Source organism: Lampetra fluviatilis, chromosome 4 (genome assembly GCF_964198595.1).
Source record: "Lampetra fluviatilis chromosome 4, kcLamFluv1.1, whole genome shotgun sequence".
NCBI classification, from domain to species: Eukaryota; Metazoa; Chordata; class Hyperoartia; order Petromyzontiformes; family Petromyzontidae; genus Lampetra; species Lampetra fluviatilis.
The window spans coordinates 14510316-14533194 of NC_136278.1; the positions used below are offsets into that span (position 1 = coordinate 14510316).

Below are 22879 nucleotides of genomic sequence, written 5' to 3' on the forward strand. Positions count from 1 at the left end.
CAAAGATGGGAACCGAGATGGGGGGGGGGGAAAGGGGGGGGGGTGTGGTTGATGCGAGAGCCGAGGGGGTGGCCATTGTATTGTGAGAGATTAGCATGTCAATGTAAACGAACCAACGGCAACAGTGGCTGTTTTCGTGAGACATCCAGCTCGTTAGACAAACAAATGACACCACATCGAGGGAAGGAGATACACATACCGAGAGGCACACCCACGCACAGAGAGACAAACAAAGAGAGAAAGACACATTCAGAGGACACATCCAGACAGAGACACACAGAGAGAGAGAAAGACACAGAGAGAGACACAGAGAGAGACACATACAGAGACACATACAGAGACACAAAGAGGGACACACCCAGAGAGAGAGACACAATGAGACACAAGAGAGAGAGAGACATTTTGGGAGACAAACAGAGAGAGAGATACACAAACCGAGAGACACACACAAAGAGACACACAGAGAGAGACAAACACAACAACATCACAGCCAGTTGTAGTCTGCTAAAAAACGAGAGCCACCGCCACATCGAGGGAAAGGGGCAACATTGGCTTTGCTAGTGAGACATTTAGCCCGTTAATGTAAATACATTTAACTTGGTACCTTGGTCTTGGAAAAAAACAATGTCGTGTGAACCCACAGCGTCCATGCAGTGATCAGCTACGGCAGAGGTATTGGTTCTGCCGTGTTTGAAATCTGCCTTGTGTTCGCGAACACGGTCCGAGACATGTCGTTTAGTTTTCCCAATGTAACTGCTACCGCAGACAACTTAGTTTGTAGACACCAGGGTATTGCATGTCAGGAATCACATCTTTCACAGATGGGATCAGGTCACGGATTTTGTGTACTATGTTGAATCGAAACCTGAATCTTGTGTTTGTTCAAGATTTTGGAAATCTTTTTGGTTACCCCTGCTATGTATGGCAAGGTGATGGTTTTGATTGGGTCCTCAGATGGTACTCTACCCATGGTTGGGGATACAGCTTTGTGGATTGTGTGTGATCTTGAGGGCTTTGCATACCTGCTCAAGTTCACTGGATAAGTGGTGCTGTTCGGAAATGCAATGGGCCCTATGATGTAGTGTTTTGATGAGGGAATTCTTCTGGGCTGGATGGTGGTGGGAATCAGGCTTTAGATAGGAATCCGTGTGGGTGGCTTTCCTGTAGACTGTCCCAACGAGCCATCAGGTCTCTTCTCGATCAAAACATCCAGGAATGGTAGCTTGCCATCATTTTCCACTTCCATGGTGAATTTTATAGCTGGGTGTACGGAATTGGTGTGGTTGAAAAATTGGTTCAGTTGTTGTATATGTTGGTTATCAAAATTTGTTATGTTGTATGCGTGCGTGGGTGAAATTATTATGTTGTATATGTGGGTTATGAATATTCAGTGAAAATAATACTAATCAAATGAAATTTGGCCAAATGTGTAATTATCCGGAAATATGTTAATTTATGTAATTATGCACATTTAATTATGCCAATTCGAGAGGTAATCGTAGTAATTATGCGAGTGGGTGTAATTATGATAATGCAAGTCGTTATGATAACCAGACCCCGCCTCGGTGACGAGGGTGGGTTATCGATCGGAATAAGGCAATTAATCGTATGCAGTTATGCAGGTGTGGTGTAAGTATGCAAGATTAACTTAGATTAACTCGGCATCGTTGTCTAGGTTCGTCTCATTCTCGCTTTAACATTCCCAGAGTGGGTATTCGTGGTTATATTTTAGGTCCCCGGTTCACCCCGTTATCGCTTTAACATTTACTGAGTATGTATTAGTGTGTTTATTAAGGTCACCAAGTTCAGATCTCAACGCAGAAGCAGATCTCATGCATAGATTTCAGGAAAGAATCACACAACCACTTCTGTATTAATCAATTTATTACTAATTCAACCTCAACTATGATATAGTATGCGAACTCTCAATCCCGGAACGTCAACACGGCATCAATACAGTATCATCAACGATTGTCTGATTTCACTTTGACAACGGCACATGGATCCCGCATAACGCGATGGTTGTTAGTGAGAGAGAGAGTCGTTAATATATGCAAATACTATGCTAAGAAAAACCTTAACGTTAATGAATGATTATACTCAATATTGTTCACGCAGTACCGCACTCCTTATTGATCATACGCAACCCTTATCACGTTGTTAGCACCTTGGGTCACGGGACAGTTGAATATTCTGTAGAGGATGCGAGTACGTGCGGCGATTATGACTGAAAGATACTTGAAAGATTATACGGCGATAAAAAAAACACAATCAAAAACAGTTATTATTCTTAAAGGCACCAATCTCAACAGATACATCGGCAGGTTATCTGACAACAGAATGGCTCGGAGTAAGGGCCTGCGACGGTGCTCCTTTCCCGAAGATCGTTATCTTATACCAAGTTTACTAATTGGGGACCAGATCACCTGATAAGGATCTGGTGGGCCACCACTCCCCACGTGAGCGTGGCTCGGCGGAAGGAGGTGCCAAGAATCAATTTGTATTGATGGATCTGTTGGGAATTTATGCGATTAAGAGTACAGCCCACTAAATATTAAAGATAAAAATTACGAATACACTTATAAACGACGGATGGCCATCACTCGGTCTCGTTGTGATGCCTTCACAGCCACGGATGGCTTATGGGTTCGAGTGTGTTTGAGTGGTAAGAGTTGTCTTGAATAGTCAGTGTTCGGAGTCGGTTCTTTATGTCAAACAGACGCCTGGTGGTCGTGTGGTGAGGGGGCGGTGCGCGTCATACGTATCAGTCGCTCCCCTGTCACCGTGGTGAACTGGTTCGGATCTCCGTTGATACGCTGTCGCAGTTCGGAACCCGGTCGGTAGGTGGCGCCCACAGCTCGCTCGCAGCGTGCAGTGTTGGGTCGTCGACCAGGGTGAGCACGGAGCCTCGTCGCCAAACCGCGACCCTCCCCATTCCGGCGGCAGCAGAGACCTCCGACTCGGCAGAGGTTGACCCACGCAGGCCGAGTTGAGCTGTCAAGCGGGTCTTGCCCGCCTGCAGAGGAGATGGGGAGCCGCTTGAGTCGAGAGCCGGCTCCGGTGAGCCGATCGAACTCGGCTGAGTCCCAGACGAGCTGAAGAGTCGAGCCGACCCGCTGGTCGCAGCTCGCTCCTGAGTCGACCCTCCCGGTCGAGCTGGTTTCCAATGCTCAGGGTCCTTTCTTTTATGCCGAAAAATCCCTTTTGGATCCTGCCCACAAGGCGGGGTTTCTTTCGATTTTTGCTGTGTCAGGATCTGTCCGTAGGTAGGTGTGTCCATGTGTGTGTCCGTACGTCCGTATGTCCTTGTGTGCATCACCCACGGTATATTCCGTTGTCATACTCCCTCCATAAAATCCACGAGCAAACAATCAGATGTTACAAATTGCCTCACAGTCGTCTCTCTGTCTGGGTGCGATATTATCTCTTGTCTGGCCTTCTTCATGAACCAAAACACAGACGTTACAAATCGTCTCACAGGCGTCTTTGTCCGTGTTGCACGACCTGGAGGGAGGGGCAACACTCCCTCCGACCCTCACCGACGCACAAAGAAATGGTTAAAAAGTTTTAAGTTAACATTTGTCCCTTACCATTTCACAGTTATGATTCTGTATGTAACCTAAGGTCTGTCGTTTCCCATCGTGGTGCTTGACTCAAGTGGAGGTGTTTCCCCGAGCGTATACACTCCTATCCCGCGCTGCGGGGATACAAAGACGGCCGGGATCTCCCTTTCTCTCCGACCCTGGGTTTAACATCGCTCTTTTATTATGTATTTTATATTCGACCTGGTGGTGATTCATCCCGTTATCCTGGCTTTTCCATAAGTTTTACTTTTGTCTTTTCATGCATATGCTTATTATTATTAATTTATTTCCGATATCTTAGGTTAAGGGGTAAGTTTCTTGATCCTAGGAATTCGTATTCCTTGGTGTCTGCATGGGTATATAAGCGGAATATAGTTTACGGTGAATAGCGTTAACATTGATGTTATGTACGATATTATGTATTGTGATGTCTTTAACTTAACTTGTTTGTCAGGGCTTTACTGACATGAAGTTGCATTTCATAGCCCCGCAGTCTTTGCCCCACCCTATCTCTGCTCGCCGTTGTTGTTGCTGTCCAGCTGACGCCGTTAACTCAAGGCCTCATTAATTTCCGTCACTCCTTGTAGGTGAGGGCGGTTGAACCTTGGAGTCAGTTCTGGTTTTTGTCTGCCTGCTTCTTCTTGTGTCCCCTAACCCCGGGAGTTATTATTTCTACTTTTATGGCCTGTCGAAGCCCGACTCGCTGTTGCTGGGCTGGTGGGTCGCTGGGTTGGTGTCGTTCCCGGCTTTTTGCTTACGTTTGCAGTTCGCCGTGCTCTTAATTTCCTTCCCTCTTCAACCTTATATCGACTATTCGCTCCTGTCTGGGTGCGATTCAATTTTGACTTAGGAAGGTTCTGATTGTCATATGCTTCGGGTCGAGTTGTATAGATGGAAATAACATTTCATATTGACTTAATGATGGTGATGGTTCAGTAGGCGTAACTTGTGGCCTGGTTTAATTGGAGTGGGTGTGAATATCAATAACTTTAGCCTACCCTGTTGTTAAATTCCGACTTTAACGTTACTTTAATAGCAATACAGAATAACTGAGCTTTTTGTCTTAACTAGGCGAACGCGAACTTCTGGTGACCCCCGCAGCCTTGTTGTTCAGCTGAGTCTGCATCCTTGAGATATACAACACTCTTATTCGTCTCACTGTGGCCATCCAACCTTCTGCTCTGGGAGTGTTATTCTTAATTTCAGGTCAAAGGCCCCCTCACGTTCAGACGTGCAGGGTTGTTTAAATCAGCTCCCTCCCCTGTGCACACAGCCTTGAGCTGACCCACTTCGTTTGACCACTCACCCTGGATTTAATAATTTAATTCCTTGGCCTTTTGGGTTTATCTTTGCTCCCTCAGCTGCAGGAGGACAAGGCGTATTTCTACCTCCTCCCTGTGTGCACGTGTTCCAACTAGCTCGGAATCCCTAAACACACAATCAGTGATGATTCCTGGCTTTCTGTGGTTGTGATTTAGACAAAGGCGCCTCTGCTTCCTTCCATTGCCTTTGAGTTGACACTGCCCTATTATTCGCCCATGTGCTGAGGTCATAGAATTCGTTTTGACTTCAGTAATATTAACATTCAGTATTGGATTAGCAAATGGGCAATGGTTCATTGATGTAGCTCGCAGCCTGGTCTCCAATTTGAGCGAGCGCGAGGATCGATAATTTAGCCTACTCTGTTGTTGAATTTCGAATTTTGACGTTACTTTAAAACCATGCAGGATGGTTGGGCTTTTTGCCTTAACTATGTCTGGCTGACTCTCCCACTGTCTCTGCCGCCTGCACGGGTGACATGTGCCCGTTCATCAGGCCTTATCTTTCCTTGAAGCAAGGTTGCAAATTCTGCCATCCTAGCCCTCCTCCAGTTCATTACTTAACAACAACTGGTGTTTTGCAGTTTGCTGTGCTTTGGTGTGTTTTCATTCATTAAAAAAACAAGTAAAAAGATAATATATAAAAATATCATCAAACATTATTAATATCAATTTTGGAAGAAGGGTTAGTATACAACACAGTGCTGACAGGCCATGTGGCCAGATGACGAACGTGTCATCTACGTATCTCTTCCACAAGGAGGGACGTAGGGTGGATGTCTGGTTGGCATCTGTCTCAAATTTCTCCATGACAACATTCGCTACCACTGGCGATAAGGGAGAGCCCATTGGGGTACCCTAATTTTGGTTGTAGAATGTACCATTCCAGGTGAAGTAAGTGTTGGTAAGGCAGTGCTTCACCAAAGTTTGTACATCAGGATTCAGTCCCTGTTAGACCAAGTCTTCAATGATTGCAATGGTGCCAGGTACAGGTACCTTGGTGAACAGGGAGACTACATCGAAGATGACAAGCAATTCATCTGGAGACAGTGAGATGTCTTTGATTAGAGAAACCAAGTGAGCTGAGTTAAGTACAGCTGAGGTGGTCTTGCCCGTGAAAGGAAGCAGAGTCTCGGACAGAAATCGGGCCAGTTTGTAGGTGGATGAGTTAATGGTGGAGACTATAGGATGGAGCGGGGTACCATCTTTATGGATTTTTGGAAGGCCATAAAATCTGGGTGGTCTAGCAGCCGAAGGGTTTAGAGAGAGCTGCTTGGTCGGTTCGCTTAGAGAAGTCGAATTAGTGATGATATAGTTGGTTTTCGTGGCAAGGTGGTAGGTAGGATCTCTATTGATTTTGGTATAGCTGCCATCATTAAGAAGGTCCTCACTTAATTTAACTTTTCTTTATCTTGCAGGGTTACAATTTTTATGTGATGCAATTACAAACTCTATCTATCAGGGCCTGTGACGAAGTAAATTCTCATACTTCTAGCCATACAGCTCTGTATGACTGTTCAACTTCTTTCACACCGTACTTAGACAACCATGCTAATCATAGGTATGGGGGAAGGACAACAAACTAAACACAAAAAGCAGTTCTAAAGAAATTAGTTTTCAATTTAGAATGAGTTTTCAATTTAGCATTGGCGCATCAATGTTTAGAACGGTTGTTTTATGACGCTTTACGCTTGTGTGAGGGACTGCCATCGTCAATGCCTAGGAGGGGTAACCGGTGACCCGCGTGGTTATAGGGGAGTGCGGGCTCTGCGGGTTTGTCGCCAGCGGACGCTAAGCGCTGTGTGTGGCCCCAGACGACAGCGACGGGGACCCCCCAGCCCTGCCGGATGCTGAATCGGGACCCGAGGATGAGGAGGAGAAGCGCTGGCTCGACGCCCTGGAGCGCGGAGAGCTGGACGACAATGGGGAGCTCAAGAAGGAGGTGGACGAGTCCCTGCTGACGCCACGGCAGGTGAGCTCCCTGCCTTGGAATTCACCCTTGAGGCTTGGGAATGTCCCCCTGTCTCTGCATCTCAACCTGCATCTCCCTCTTTTAACAGATTGACAGCCAACGATGTGTAACCTTGCTGATAAAGATACCGACCCAGGGAGGGCACCGAACCCATACATCGTCCACTATCACCCAACTTATGTTACGTGGAATGCCAATTATTCACTATGAATGGCCCTTCTCATGAGTGCCTGTTATATATTTTAAAGTGACATTTTGTCAAGACATTGCCAATTGCATCTGAGCAAGCCCTTGTTCGAAAGTGCATTGACGCACAAGACAAAGATCCCCCGTATAGCCTTAACAGACTGTTGGGGAAGGTGCTGTTAGCGAGCACCTATGAAGGCCGGAACGGTACACGAAGGGGAGGGTGGCCACCACCACGTCCAGAACGCCTTTGTCTCCCCCGGTCCTGGAGGCCCAGGACCAGTTCCGAAAATCGCCACTGGTATTGGCCGTGAGCGGGAATTGAACTCGAGTCGCCGGGTTCATAGCGCAGCACACTAACAACTGCACTACCACTTCGCACGCACGTACTCGTGTGTGTGTGTGTGTGGTGTTTGTTTCGCGAGCAGCGCGCACTGCTGCACCGTGATGCGGCGCCCACCCAGCCGCTGCTGGAGCTGCCCATGGGCTACAAGGAGAAGGAGATGACGGCAGAGATGCTGATGAAGCGCGCGGAGCGGGCGCGCACGCGCCGCCTGCAGGCCGCGCGCAAGGCCGAGGAGAGTCGCAAGCAGACAATAGAGCGCCTCACCAAGACCGGCCGCGCCAAGTCCGGCGGCAAAGCCGGGGGCCGCGTGGGGGCGCTGGGCCGGCGGTGGCCCATGGCCCCCACCGTGCGCTACTCCAGCTCCGCCTCCGAGGGGACCACCGTCTCCTTCCCACCCGGCTTCCCGCTGCCGGCGCTGCTGGGTCCCGCACCGCCCCCTCCGCCCGCCCCCTCGCAGGCGCTGGACTGCGGCGTCCCCGGCTGCACCAACAGGAAGCGCTACAGCTGCGCTAAGACCGGCGTGCCGCTGTGCAGCCTCGAGTGCTACCGCAAGAACCTCGCGCTGCAGGCGAACTCGTAGCCGGGCTCCCATGGAGCGGTGGTGCGGAGAGATTTGCGAGCTCATCTCCGCATTCCCGACTGTTGTACATGGAGTGGACGATGCGATTAGAAATCTTCCTTTTTGACTGTTGCTGTACATATGAAGATAACATGGATTTTTAGCGGTCAGCGCCATGGTCAATTGTGCACATAGCGGCATTGTCACCTTCCCTGTGAGCGGCGTTACCTTATGTACTCCAGCGACAAGGAGCAACGTACAGCTGATACAGCATCCTTCAGGCATCCTCGCATTCCCGTGCAATGACAATAAACAACAAAATCTTCGGAACGCAACCAATTCAGTGATGACTGATGTCTCCATTGATTAATCAACCCACGTATTTTACGTCGAGGATGACAAGAATCACTTAATGGTACGAACTATGTGCCATTAAGTGAGGGTGAGGGTACGTTAGGGCACGTGATGCTGGTGGCTTGGTGTGATTGGCTACGAGTCTTGCTCAAGCGAATCCTTGCGTGGAGCAGCCTGACAAGACCTTAATGATGCCCGGATACGAGAGGGGCCTCCACTGCTTCTACTGAACTCGGCAATGGTGTTGATGCCTGGAATTCTGTATTCATTGTTGTCATGAATACATTTGAGTAAAAGCGGCTTGATTGTTCCGCGTGGCATGAAATGTTGACCTAACACAAAATTTGCTTTACATAATAAATGCGCATTGTTGCAGAAAGGCTTCACATAAAGACGTGTTTTTAATGATGAATGGACAGTGATGTAGTTCTGGAAGGTATCTTGTCATTTTATTGTATTTTATTTATTTGTCGAGGACTGTAGGGTATGATTTATTCATGATACACAATGACAGAAGCCAACATTATATTCCGGATTCTTTGATATCTCGCATGTACACAATGTTCAACCACTCACACACAGATTTTAATGCAAACAAGTCTTATTTATTTAAAAAAATGTGAGTACCAATCATCAAATATGCAACTGACATTTGGTCCAAAGAATACTTGATACTGTTCTACAAATGAAAACTTTGAAAACAGAAATGAATGGCATAACTCGGAATTTAGGTTAATAAGGCATCAATGCACACTGATAAATAAAGATAAGGCAAGCAACACAACAGAAGCAATCTGCTTTCAGTCTGTAGCAGACAGTCTCATGCTCGCGTTGAGTAGGTGACACGGCAGTCGTCGTGCAAACAGCGGAGACAGCGACCCAATGGTTGATGACGCAGCAGCAGCAGCAGCCAGGAGGTTGATGCAGCTGGTGACTTGTCAGCTGTGGTCAGGTCTTGACGACGTGTAGAATGATGATGTTCTTCAACATCTGTACCTTGGTAATAATTCACGGAGTTTTTACAGGCACTTTTCGTTGGGCTCGTGTCATCCATGGCGCGTGACCTTGTTCGGTGCAATGTTAACGTCTCTCCCTCTCCAAATTAATGCCTTTCTCGAGTAGGCAAATGTCTTCTCTCCTTAAATATTTCTTCTGCAACACTCAACGTGAGTTCCCTTAATCGCACTTGCCATATGTATTATTCAATCACTGAAAATCTGAAAATGTGCTTTTAGCATCTCCACTCTTTCAGCGCCATACAATACTTATTATTTAATTTAAATTATTCTCGCAAGTTCGTGTCTCGTGGTTTTCTTCCATCAATTACAAGACGTCCTCAATAGTCACCAGGTCCATAGATCTGTCTAGCCAAGGCCATAGCCATGGAATCAACATTGGGGGGGGAGCAAATCTTCTAGGGGGTCTGGGGGTCCCCCCTCCAGAAAAAAAAATCTCAATTTGAAAACTAATTTCCCGCCTAAAATATATCATATAAACTCTGCATCATTATTCTTCGCCAGTGTACATGAAAAACCCACGACCGACCGATGCAACCGTATGAACAAATATATATGGTAAAGAAAAATATGAATTTCGATTTAAAGCTTTCGTGACTGCAGGGATTCATCTTCTTCGTTCTTTCGGTAAAGTCACGTAGAAGGGAAATAATAAAATTAAATAAAAATAACTATTACTTTATTATGTTTTATTTTTATTATTTTATTATTTCCCTTCTACATGATTTTACCGAAAGAACCAAAAAAATATATGAATGTCAAGGTGTCTATGGCAGTATATAGTACGGGGTAGATCTTGTGATGCCGCTGCCACGAAGCCGTTCGGCAGGCGCCCAAACCCCCGACTTCGCCACCACCAAGCAACGGAGCCAACCCCGCGTCCCCCTCACCAATCCTCACACGAACACACCCGCACGCATTTCCCCCCCCCCCCATAGAGCTCCGAGGGGAGGTCACCTGGCCGACCGGTTTTTATCCGAGAAACCCTTATCGGGGTTAACTCTCACGGTTTCCGGCGATCAGGGAATTGGACGACCTCCCCCGTGCTACGTTGCGCCGCGGCGCTGCGACCAGCCGTAATATGGTGTGGTCGCGGCATGGGGCATTCGGCCACCGCGGTTGAGGTGCATTTTCCCCCCACACACACCCCCACGGGTCGACGGGGCAAGCAGGGGAGGGACGGGACAGCACGAATAGCGGGACCGCAGGAGCTGTTGCGCATAGTCATGGAGGGTTGGGATAATTACGCTTGAGCGCGCAGGCACCATTGTTAGGGGAGTTTAAGGATAAGGCTATTAGTATAAATAATTGGGAGAGGGGAGGCGCGCGAGGAGCCATGCACAGCTTCCCACGACGGGCCTTTGTGATGGACACCGCCGCATGAACCTCGGTGATGGGGGCCTGCGTGAGAAAAGGATTGATTGGAATTTGCGCCGTGCAGGTCGCTCATTGATTAGCGGAACAAAGGCACCGCGGAGCTGCCTGGCCCGGGCGAGGGGGGCGCGTGCCATTGTTTGGAGTTCACGCCGCGCGGACAAAGGATTAATTAGCATAGCGAAGGCGCACGGTGCGTGGGAAGGGGGTAGGGGTCCGGGAATCAGGATAAATGGGAAGCGCAAAGGGGAAATCGGACGGTTCTCTCCAGGCCAGCGGACCCGCAGCAGCTCCAGCCAGCGACCCGGACGTCCGTGCGACGCGTCGAGGTGCGCTGTTAGCACCGGGAGCAGCGAACCACCGCGGGCACCAAACAGTGAGTGGGGAGGTGAAGTAGGGTAGCGTAAGCCGATAAATAGGGAATAGGTACAGGTTTGGGTGGAATAGGCCAGCCTCGTCGACTCACTGATTCAACATCAATTCGCAGGTAGCATATAATAAATCATTAATAGCGAAGCGTGGTCTCGCGTGATCTTGTTGAGCAGTGTGTCGCGTGGGGAGCTGCGTGTGTGTACGTGCGACCACCCCGTGTGCGATACAGGTGCGCAATCATAACGCGAGTTGAGTTGGAGTGCGCGGAGCGGCGTGTGTGTGTGGGCGTGCGTACGTTCGCTCCGTGTGGGTTGCAGGCGCGCGATTAGGACAGGGAGGTATCGTAGTAGGGAGGGGCAGAATACTACTCGGTAATTAGCCATGCCGGCTACGCGGACCCGCGGGGGAGGGGAATCCTCGGGCGATGGTTCCCACGCCACGGGTGAGGAACCTAGCAGCGGGGGGGCGATTGATGATGCTAGCCCGGCCGTTAGCATTATCGAGGGAGGGATCTCGGGGGCTAGCGACCCTCACATATTGGTGTCAGAAACGGGACGATCCCCCGCACCCCCAAGGGAAAGAGGCCCCCCAACCCAGATTAAAATCAAATGCACATTTACGGGCAAAGGAATTCCAACATGGAAATCGTTTGCCCGCAGCGTCAGGGGGGCGAAAAAGGTTAATGGGTGGTCAGATGAGGAGGCGTTGCAGCAGTTAGAGCTACATTTAGATGGGCGGGCAGCTGACTTTGTGGAAGCTTTGCCCGCAAGCGCACAAAATCAGTGGGAAAAATTAATGTGCGAACTCGAACGACGCTTCGGCGCCTATGACGAGGAGGATGCGCAGACGGCCTTAGAGGCACGCCGCCGCCAACCCGGCGAAGATCTACGAGATTACGCCGAGGATGTGCGCATGTTGACCCAGCTCGCGTACCCAGAGTACGAGGCAAAAATAATTGAGGGCCTCGCCGCCGGTAAAATCCAGCGATATTTGGCACACACCCCGTGGTGGCAGCCAAATGTAGACGGTGCACGACTCTCCTTTAACACCCTCGTCGAGCGCGCGCGAAAATGCGAGAAACTCTCGGGTGAGCGCGCGCAGCCTCGAGGGAGGGGACGAGAGTGCGCCGTAGCGAGCCTACTCTCCGACGAGGAGGAAGAGCTCGCCATTGCAGTAAGGGGACGGGCAAGGGAGCCCCAGAGACCCAGCGAAACAACTCCGGGGTGGGTAGCTGGGTTACAGACCGGCATGGGAGATATTGCTAGCCAGGTACACCAAGTACGCGAGGAAGCAAATAAAAATGTGAAGACCCTCCAGTCTGAGATGGGTGAACTACGCTCGACAGTAGGGGGACTAGCCGGGAGGGTGTCCCAATTAGAGTCCGATGTGGGGCAACTGCGTACTGGGGGAGGGAGAGGGAGCGGACAGGGGACCCGCTACGGAACCGCCCCCCCTCCCCGGGCATGTTATATGTGCGACCGCCGAGGGCATCTAGTGAGAGACTGTCCTGAAATCACCCGAGCCTCGGCAGGCGCGGGGGTTAAACTCCAACGCCTCCTAGTGAGCGGACCAACTAGGGGTGCAATCGACGCGGTCCCGATACAAATAGACGGTAATGAGAATAATGGCGAGCGAGTGATCTCCACACAGGTTCCAGCAACAACGCCCACGGAAACGGTGACTCCTGGCGACTGGCTACGGGAGCTGGTGGCGGGGATCACGGGGGCCACGTCGCTGGTGGAAGGGGAGGTTAACGGAGTGCGTACCCGAATCCTGCTAGACACGGGGGCGGTGGCCTCGCTCGTGAGCGCAGCGCACTGCAGCGCGATCGGGGTCGACGTGCGTCACCTGCAGGCACCGGACCGCGCGCTGCACACGGCGAGCGGAGCCGGAATGGGGCTGCTGGGGAGAGCCACCCTAGAGGTCCGCATAGGCAGTCAGGTGTGCACCCAGGAGTTCTACGTGTCGAGTGCGTTGTGTCACGAGTGTATCGCAGGTACCGACCTCTTAGAACGGCTGGGACTCAACGTGCAACCCCGCCAGCGATGCGCCACCATGGAGAGCAACGGCGAGCGGATACCATTCTTGGGACGAGAACCGATGCGCCCCCGCTTCGCACCTGTGGCCGCTATCCTGGCGACGGCAGTCACCATCGGCCCGCTCACCGAGATGCTGGTGCCGGTGGCAACATTCCCCACCGACCCCGCGCTCCGACCATCAGGAGAGGTAATGCTAACTCCTCACCCGGAGTTGGCAAAACGGTATGGGATAGTGGGATCCGCCACGTTGGTAAACGCAGATGGGGACCGATTGTTTATGCGGATGTTTAACCCCCACAATACCCCAGCGATACTGCGACGGCGCACCCCGATAGCCACCGTACACCCCCTGCACGCACGCCACTCTAACGACTCGGTATTCGCACTCTGGGCGGAGGACCCCGGGCGTCCTGAGGGTGACCAGGACCTGGCCTGGCGAGTCGGCCCGACTCCCCGAGCCGAGGTCGTTCCCCTGCTCGACGCGTTACATGTACCATGGGCGGATTTACCTAAGGGAGAGGCCGATCGGCTGCGCGAGTTACTGCGGGAGTATGCCGACGTATTCAGTGAACACGACTCGGACGTGGGTCGGACCGATCTTGTTAAGCACCAAATTGACACCGGTGCAGCCCGACCCATCAAACTCCCTGCATACCGAGTGGGCGCACCCGAACGCACCCAGATCAAAGAGGCGGTTGGGGACATGCTTCGCGATAACATAATTCAGCCCTCGGCGAGCCCCTGGTCAGCCCCAGTGGTACTAGTAACGAAAAAGGATGGGTCAACCCGGTTCTGCGTCGATTACCGTAAACTGAACGCAGTCACGCTCGGCGACGCCTTCCCCATACCCCGCATCGACGACACTTTTGACAGCCTCGCCGGAGCGCGATATTTTTCCACCCTCGATCTCGCGTCCGGGTACTGGCAGGTGGAGATGGCGGAGGAGGATCGGCCGAAAACCGCATTCACCACCCCGATGGGACTATTCGAGTTTCGAGTACTCCCGTTCGGACTCACCAATGCACCCGCGACGTTCCAGCGGCTGATGGAGTTGGTGATGCGGGGTTTGCAATGGGAACAGTGCCTGATTTACTTGGACGATGTGATCGTGTTCAGTAGATCTTTGTCTGAGCATTGGTCCAGGCTACGAGAGGTGTTCCAGCGACTGCGAGCGGCTCATCTCAAGCTCAAGCCACGTAAGTGTTACATCGCACAACGCGAGGTGGGGTACCTCGGGCATCGCGTCAGCGAGGCAGGCGTGCGTACCGATCCGGAGAAGGTACGCGCCGTTGTGGAGTGGCCACGGCCAAGGAATCTGACGGAGATCAGATCATTTTTGGGGCTCGCCACCTATTATCGTCGATTTGTAAAGGGATTCAGCGAGATTGCACGCCCCCTCACCCAACTCACCTCCCCTAAGCACCCCTATCAGTGGACGGGGGCCTGCCAGACGGCCTTCACGACTCTCAAAGACCACCTCACCCACGCCCCCACCCTCGCTTTCCCCGATTTTACCACCGATTTTATTTTGGACACCGACGCCTGCAGCAGCGGGCTGGGCGCGGTGTTGTCACAGGTACAGGATGGGACAGAACGTGTCATCGCGTACGCCAGCCGGACCTTGAGTGGGGCCGAGCTGAACTATTGCGTGACCCGCCAAGAGTTGTACGCCGTGATTTTCGCATGCAAACAGTTCCGGCCGTATTTGTACGGCAGGAGATGTCGCGTACGCACCGACCATTATGCTTTGCAGTTCCTTCTTACATTCAAGGAGCCGCGGGGGCAGATGGCCCGGTGGTTGGCGCAGTTGCAGGAGTACAACCTGCAAATCGAGTATCGGGCTGGCCGGACGCATGCAAACGCGGACGCCTTGTCGAGGCGACCCACGGTGTACGCCGAGACAAGGGCGGAGGAGGCCTGCCCGTGTTTCACGGGGGGACGCTGCCGGCAGGCAACGGACCCCCGAGCGGCCGCGGCCACTGACCCCCCCCCAGCGAGAGAGAGTGCAGTGTGCGCCACAGAGACCCTCACAGGTGGCACCGAGGATCCCGTCGACCGCCCGGCAAGCGCGGGACCCGCGGCTCGGGACCCGATCGGACGGATCCAGGAGGACGTCGGCTGCGCCTTCCCGGGCCTGAACGACGAGCAGCTGAGACAGACCCAGCAGCGAGATCCCGATCTGGCGGCAGTGGAGGCGGCCCTGCGGGAGGAAAAGAGCGCCCTACCTGGACCCTGGAGCGGTTTGTATGCCCGGTTGTGTGTGCAGAACGGAGTGGTACGGGAGTTAACCGAGGCCGGCCAGCCGGGGTGCATCTGTGTTCCTGCCCAGGTGCGACCCCAGCTGCTACGGCTGGTGCATGACCACCCACTCGGGGGCCACGATGGGGAACGACGCACGCGAGAGACCCTGCGTCGCCAGTATCTCTGGCCCAAATTGGCACAAGACGTGGCGGCCTGGGTACAGGGCTGCCGCGCCTGTCAGCAGTGCGGGCCGAAACCGGCACGATACCAGGTACCCCTAAGGCCGTTCCGCGTCAGCCGCACGAATCAGCTGGTCGGGATCGATCTACAGGGGCCATTCCCACGATCCCATCGAGGCAACCGGTATATTCTAGTCGCAGTAGAGTATTTCACCCGCTACCCCGTGGCAGTGGCCATCCCTGATAAAACGGCCTTGGTGGTGGCCCGGGCATTCGTGGAACATTACGTACTCAAGCACGGGATCCCAGAACGAGTCCTCACCGACCAGGGTAGCGAGTTCGAGGCCGAGCTGTTCCAGGCACTGTGCCGAGAATTCGGAATCCAGAAGGACCGAACCACAGCGTACCACCCCCAGGCGAATGGTATGGTAGAACGCATGAATCAGACCCTAGCGGGGAAACTCAAACGTATGGCGGCTGCAAATCAACGGGATTGGGACGAACACCTCCCCTACGCACTTTTCGCCTACGCCACCACCGTACACACGTCGACGGGGCAAACCCCGTTTTTAATGATGTTCGGCCGTGAGTCTCGTTTACCCGCAGATCTGCTATTCGGCGTCCCTTCCCCCCAGCCGGAGGAGGGAAGCCGCCCCGTGGAACACCTGTTGGAGACCCTGCGAGAAGCCCGAGGCCGAGCATACCCGCAAGGGGAAGCCGCGCATCGGCGGCAGGAACAGGGCACCCGACCCCGCATGGAACCCCCCTTATTCCTGACAGGTGCTAAGGTGTGGCTACACACCCCTCGCGTCGGGGCCGGGCAGGTGGGGAAACTGACGACCTACTGGCGGGGACCCTGGACCGTGGTGCGGCAGATATCCCCCTAGACGGTACTAATCTATGGCGGGGAGAGGGATCGAGAGACGGTGGTCAACGTCCGCCGCTTAAAACCGTGGAAAGCGGCCCTGGCGAGAGAGGACCCCGTCACCCGAAGGCCCCGAAATCCCGGAGTACCCGCACCCCTCGTGTTGGGGGGCCTCGCACACTACATGGGCCCCGCCGGGCCCCCGAGACGCCCCGATCCAGTCCGGAGAAGACGCGGACGACGGCCACTAAACCCTTCCGCTGCTGAGTTTGTGCCCCAGCCCACAGGTGCCGGAGGACGGGGAGAGCCGCTGGAGTGGAGGAGGAGACCGCCGCAGGAGCTACAGAGGACGGAACCACCCGCCCCGAGGCCAGCCACCAGGTCCGGACGGATCCCCCGGACCCCGCAACGTTTCCTCGTGGGCGCGGCCCAAGCGAGGTGCTCCAGTCAACCCGGGACGGGGACTGGCACCTCGGGGGGCTATGTGATGCCGCCGCCACGAAGCCGTTCGGCAGGCGCCCAAACCCCCGACTTCGCCACCACCAAGCAACGGAGCCAACCCCGCGTCCCCCTCACCAATCCTCACACGAACACACCCGCACGCATTTCCCCCCCCCCCATAGAGCTCCGAGGGGAGGTCACCTGGCCGACCGGTTTTTATCCGAGAAACCCTTATCGGGGTTAACTCTCACGGTTTCCGGCGATCAGGGAATTGGACGACCTCCCCCGTGCTACGTTGCGCCGCGGCGCTGCGACCAGCCGTAATATGGTGTGGTCGCGGCATAGGGCATTCGGCCACCGCGGTTGAGGTGCATTTTCCCCCCACACACACCCCCACGGGTCGACGGGGCAAGCAGGGGAGGGACGGGACAGCACGAATAGCGGGACCGCAGGAGCTGTTGCGCATAGTCATGGAGGGTTGGGATAATTACGCTTGAGCGCGCAGGCACCATTGTTAGGGGAGTTTAAGGATAAGGCTATTAGTATAAATAATTGGGAGAGGGGAGGCGCGCGAGGAGCCATGCACAGCTTCCCACGACGGGCCTTTGTGATGGACACCGCCGCATGAACCTCGATGATGGGGGCCTGCGTGAGAAAAGGATTGATTGGAATTTGCGCCGTGCAGGTCGCTCATTGATTAGCGGAACAAAGGCACCGCGGAGCTGCCTGGCCCGGGCGAGGGGGGCGCGTGCCATTGTTTGGAGTTCACGCCGCGCGGACAAAGGATTAATTAGCATAGCGAAGGCGCACGGTGCGTGGGAAAGGGGTAGGGGTCCGGGAATCAGGATAAATGGGAAGCGCAAAGGGGAAATCGGACGGTTCTCTCCAGGCCAGCGGACCCGCAGCAGCTCCAGCCAGCGACCCGGACGTCCGTGCGACGCGTCGAGGTGCGCTGTTAGCACCGGGAGCAGCGAACCACCGCGGGCACCAAACAGTGAGTGGGGAGGTGAAGTAGGGTAGCGTAAGCCGATAAATAGGGAATAGGTACAGGTTTGGGTGGAATAGGCCAGCCTCGTCGACTCACTGATTCAACATCAATTCGCAGGTAGCATATAATAAATCATTAATAGCGAAGCGTGGTCTCGCGTGATCTTGTTGAGCAGTGTGTCGCGTGGGGAGCTGCGTGTGTGTACGTGCGACCACCCCGTGTGCGATACAGGTGCGCGATCATAACGCGAGTTGAGTTGGAGTGCGCGGAGCGGCGTGTGTGTGTGGGCGTGCGTACGTTCGCTCCGTGTGGGTTGCAGGCGCGCGATTAGGACAGGGAGGTATCGTAGTAGGGAGGGGCAGAATACTACTCGGTAATTAGCCATGCCGGCTACGCGGACCCGCGGGGGAGGGGAATCCTCGGGCGATGGTTCCCACGCCACGGGTGAGGAACCTAGCAGCGGGGGGGCGATTGATGATGCTAGCCCGGCCGTTAGCATTATCGAGGGAGGGATCTCGGGGGCTAGCGACCCTCACAATCTGTGTGATGTAAGGAAAAAGTTTAGCTGGAGGCATATTATATTTTTTGCGACATAGAATTGTAATGTATGACTTACTGTTACTAGCTCAGCTTATTGGAGAGTATATTTAGTATATTGATGATATTTGATGTAGTTTATATTTTAGTTTTTTACGTGGTGGTTTGGCTGCTACAGCTCCTTACTATTAAAATTCCTTCCCTTTATTACCTACCTCCTCCCTTTGTTGCTGCTAATCCTACATAATGCACGGGATAATATGACTTTGAGACCCCTCCCCCTCCTACGCATTCCACAAGTAGTGACTAATCCCATATCTGCATTTTCCATAAATATGCTAAATTCCTCTGTTGATATGCAAATTCCTTTGTCAAGGCGCTCTTCCCCCCCTAACCCAGCTTAAATATACGCTGCCAAGCTTGGCGGTGTTCATTCAGACGCTGTCTTTCCTACAGACCTGTTCTTCACCTGAGGACGGCTGCTTGCGTTGTGGCTGAAACGTCGTGAGAATTGTATTATTTTATTATGTTTTATTTTTATTATTTTATTATCTCCCTTCTACGTGACTTTACCGAAAGAACCAAGAAGATCAAGGGAGATAACAATGCTTTTCACGATCACCTAATAGCTAACGCACCACCTTGGGATGTCAACCCTTTTTGAAACACAAAAATACCTTTTTGGAACAATCTTATTCGTCCCAATATGTGTGTTATGTGTGTGTGTCTTCTTGCCAACTGTTGAATTAGCGGCTTACACGGTACAGCGTTTCTTGTACCGAAAGCACCTCAGGTTCCCAGCAGGGCCGCTGGTTACGGCGTGTGTGCGTGTGTGTTGAACAAACGGCACTCCCACCTGCGCCAACACTCTCTCTCTCTTGGCTGCGCCAGGCTCTCTCCGCTGCTGGGGTGGTTGTTGAGTCGTCGGTGCCCGTGCTGGCAGGGAAGATGGGTCCGGCTTCGTCTGCGTCGATGTGCGCGATGATCCCGTGGCCAGACTCTGTTGATCCTTGGAGATTCGGCGCCGCCCATCTCTTGGTGCTCTCCGCCCTTCTTCCAAAGTGGGCTCCTGTTGTGAGCTGCTTATCGCCGCTCCTCACTCCCAAAATGTTGTATATATGAGCCTTTTTCCAAAATTCATATTAAGAATAATTCGGCCAATATATATTTTTAATAAATAATGAAACCAAAACATGTAACCCTGCAGCACACTCACAAGCACCAAGCATCTGGAGGTCGTAAAATGCCATTAAATAATAAACTCCGGGGCAAGGGAAGGAGCCAGTCATAAAATCAGAACAACACACACGTCCCCCCTCCCCCTCCCCGGACGAGGGGTACCGAAACACGTTTTTTTTTGGTTAACTTTTTCATGTTTCTTCTAACAACGGTAAAAGTGAATAACTTAGCGACAAAGATTAAGTGAACATTATAGATCCTCACACTCACTCCAATTAAGAACCAGGCTACAATCTACATCAGTGGATTATTATTTCTAATTTATTAATTGAATACTAATGTTATCTATACCTTTAATTTTTTTTCTACACGACCTTACCAAAGCACAAAAGAGTGGATTCTGGGTCTGTTGGGATTTCTCTTTACTTGATACAGCAATCGTGCTGTGACGGTTCCACCTGAAGACGGAAGCTTGTGTTGCCTCCGAAACGTCGTGATTTATTATTTTATTTCTATTATTTCTTCTATTATTTTTTACCTACGTGACTTTACCGAAAAATCCTATGAGTATGGATTCTGGCAGTCAAGGATGTTCTTAAGCCAAAACGTAATCCTCCAACCTCGGGATATGAAAATCTAACTCAAAATAAAACACCGATCCCTGGCAACACAAACTTATAACAACGCTGAATAAAACCCTATGAAAATACGTGGCAATAACAATGCTAAATCATAAAACTTGAATAAACATAAACCCAATGAATAATTATGAAGTATTAGATTGAAGGTCATCCAGGAGGGATGAAACAAAATAGCCCAACCACACAGGACCAAAAAAAAATTTGTATTCCATAGAGAGAGAGCCTCCCAACCGCCTTTGTCTTCCCGCATCACGTGATAGCAAGATTTGCACACAGGCAAAGAACATCTCCCCATAAAATAAATCAAACCACGATGGAAATACTGTGAACATGGCTACAATATACTTTGAGTCACTTACAAAATCAAAACTACAAAGTAATACTATAAGAGGTAAAGTGAGTTTTATTTTAACTTCCAAACAGTAAAACAGGATAATTTGAAAAGCTTGTGTGAGACAAAGAATGTCACACCCACCGCAAGGGAAGGGGGGGAGCGGGGGAAGACGGGGAAACCCTCCTCCTTCCAGGTTAATTATTATAGAGGATGAAGGGGGCTGAAAGGACGCACGTGGAGGCAATCTGGGACAGCTGCTTCCATTGATGAACTTATATGACCTCAATAAAATCAGAACACACACATGGACACACGTGCAGCTGTTTCAACACAGGCGGGGAGCGAACACAATGCTTCCGGTCCTTTGTAAGAAGGCGTGCCAAGGGGAGAGATTTTTCAGATATAACCAGAGACTCGGCCTATACATTTCAGAAGCTTGCCAGCAGAAGAAGAATCCAGCAGAAGAAGACTCCGCAACACATCAAGGATGGCGAGGCTCGCTGAGTAGCGATGTGCTACCGAGTGCGAGTCCAGCATCATCAGAAGAAGTATCGCTCGAAAGTCATTCTGCTCTAGATTTGAGGCTTTCGTGACTGCAAGGATTCATACTCTTTAAGTTTTTTCGGTAAAGTCACGTAGGTAAAAAATGTAATAATAATAAAATAACAATAGAAATAAAATAATAAATCACGACGTTTCGGAGGCAACACAAGTCTCCGTCATCAGGTGGGACCGTCACAGCTAAATTTACTGTATCAAGTGAGGAAAAATCCAAGAGACAAGCTCTTAAATACAAGTTAAGGGAGAGGGGGGGGAGGGGCTTATCTGAATGTGGTAGCCAGGGAATGGCACGGTGGGGGGGCGGGGCTAAAAGAGAACAATGGTGCACATCGACTCAGGGTTGTGGCCGGTGTTAGCTGATAATACGCATAAAAGGAAGCAGTGAAGTTAAACGCTGGGGATGTCAACACTCAGTAAAGTACAATAGTACCTGTCAAATAAGATGGTACAAATATGAGTAGTTAAATCTTTTTTACATGGTTAATAACATCTTTCCAATGATTACTCAGTTTGTACCCATCATCACGGTTGAAGTTATGTCTGTGCTTGTATATCTGGATGGCTTCGTGTACAAACATTTGATGGTATCCAGAAGGTTTGCAGAGCACCTTGGTTTCGGAAAAGACAATATCATGAGAGCCCACAGCGTTGTAGCAATGATCAGCTCAATTTTGCCGTGTTTCAGATCTGACTTGTGCTCGCTTTTATGCTTATTATCAGCTAACACCGGCCACAACCCTGAGTCGATGTGCACCATTGTTCTCTTTAAGTCTCCCCCCCCCACCGTGCCATTCCCTGGCTACCACATTCAGATAAGCCCCCCCCTCCCCCTTAACTTGTATTTAAGAGCTTGTCTCTTGGATTTTTCATCACTTGATACAGTAAATTTAGCTGTGACGGTCCCACCTGATGACGGAGACTTGTGTTGCCTCCGAAACGTCATTTATTATTTTATTTCTATTATGATTTTTTTTTAAAATTTACCTACGTGACTTTTACCTAAAAACCTAAGAGTATCATTCTGCTCTGGGTACCGACTCCCACGAGCCACTGCAGTTCGAGTTGAGCTGACGAGAATTCCAGCAATCATCCTTGAGAAAGGGCGGAAAGCGCCAAACATCGACCAAGCCAGCATCACAGAGAACCAGCTCCATCAGACATTGGTGCCTGCCACCAGCGAACGAGAGCATCGTTCATCACCAGAGAACGCGGAGCCGGAGAGAGCGCACAGCCGCGCCGCCAGTGCCACCAAGCACAGGTGTCAGCTTGCCAGCGGACGAGCGACAAGAGCGACCAAGCATCTTCAAGGACAAGCATCGTGCCAACGCAGCTCATCCAACAACGGAGATAGCCAGCAGCTAACAGCAGACACGCCACGAGCGAGAGGGAGCTTCAAAGTCCCGCAAAATCTCATTAGCCCCCCCCCCCTGGGACCTGTTTTTTTATTACATTTTATGACTTCCTAAGCAGGTTTGTGAGCAATTATCCTCCAGCTCCCTTTTGTGTGGCGAAGCAGGAGGCGGGAGGGGGTGACACCCCTTTCCGTGCCCCAGCGCTACATCCCGATCAAACTTATAAAAAAAAGGCAGAATCACTCTTCATAAAAACATTTTGGAAAACGCACATAACATATACAACCCTCGTTCATGGTGGATTATAATTTGTGTCTCTCTCCGTGTCTGTGTTTGTCTCTCTGTGTTTGTCTCGCTCCGTGTCTGTGTTTGTCTCTCTGTGTCTCTCTGTATGTGTGTCTCCGAGCTTGCATTTACATACAGTTCTCACCTGATGATGG

General features: G+C 51.5%; 1 protein-coding gene across 2 annotated transcripts in view; it reads left to right on the forward strand.

The window, feature by feature from the left end:
• Window positions 1-8814, forward strand: part of INO80B (INO80 complex subunit B) — a 34283-nt gene extending 25469 nt beyond the window's left edge. Inside the window, exons 4-5 of one of the 2 annotated variants that reach the window (XM_078855638.1) lie at window positions 6718-6875; window positions 7490-8814. In XM_078855638.1, coding sequence (XP_078711764.1) covers window positions 6718-6875; window positions 7490-7987 — 656 coding nt within the window. In that variant the 3' untranslated portion in view covers window positions 7988-8814. The remainder of the gene's footprint in view (window positions 1-6717; window positions 6876-7489) is intronic. The other variant, XM_078855636.1, reaches the window with a different exon arrangement.
• Window positions 8815-22879: the final 14065 nt, after the last annotated feature.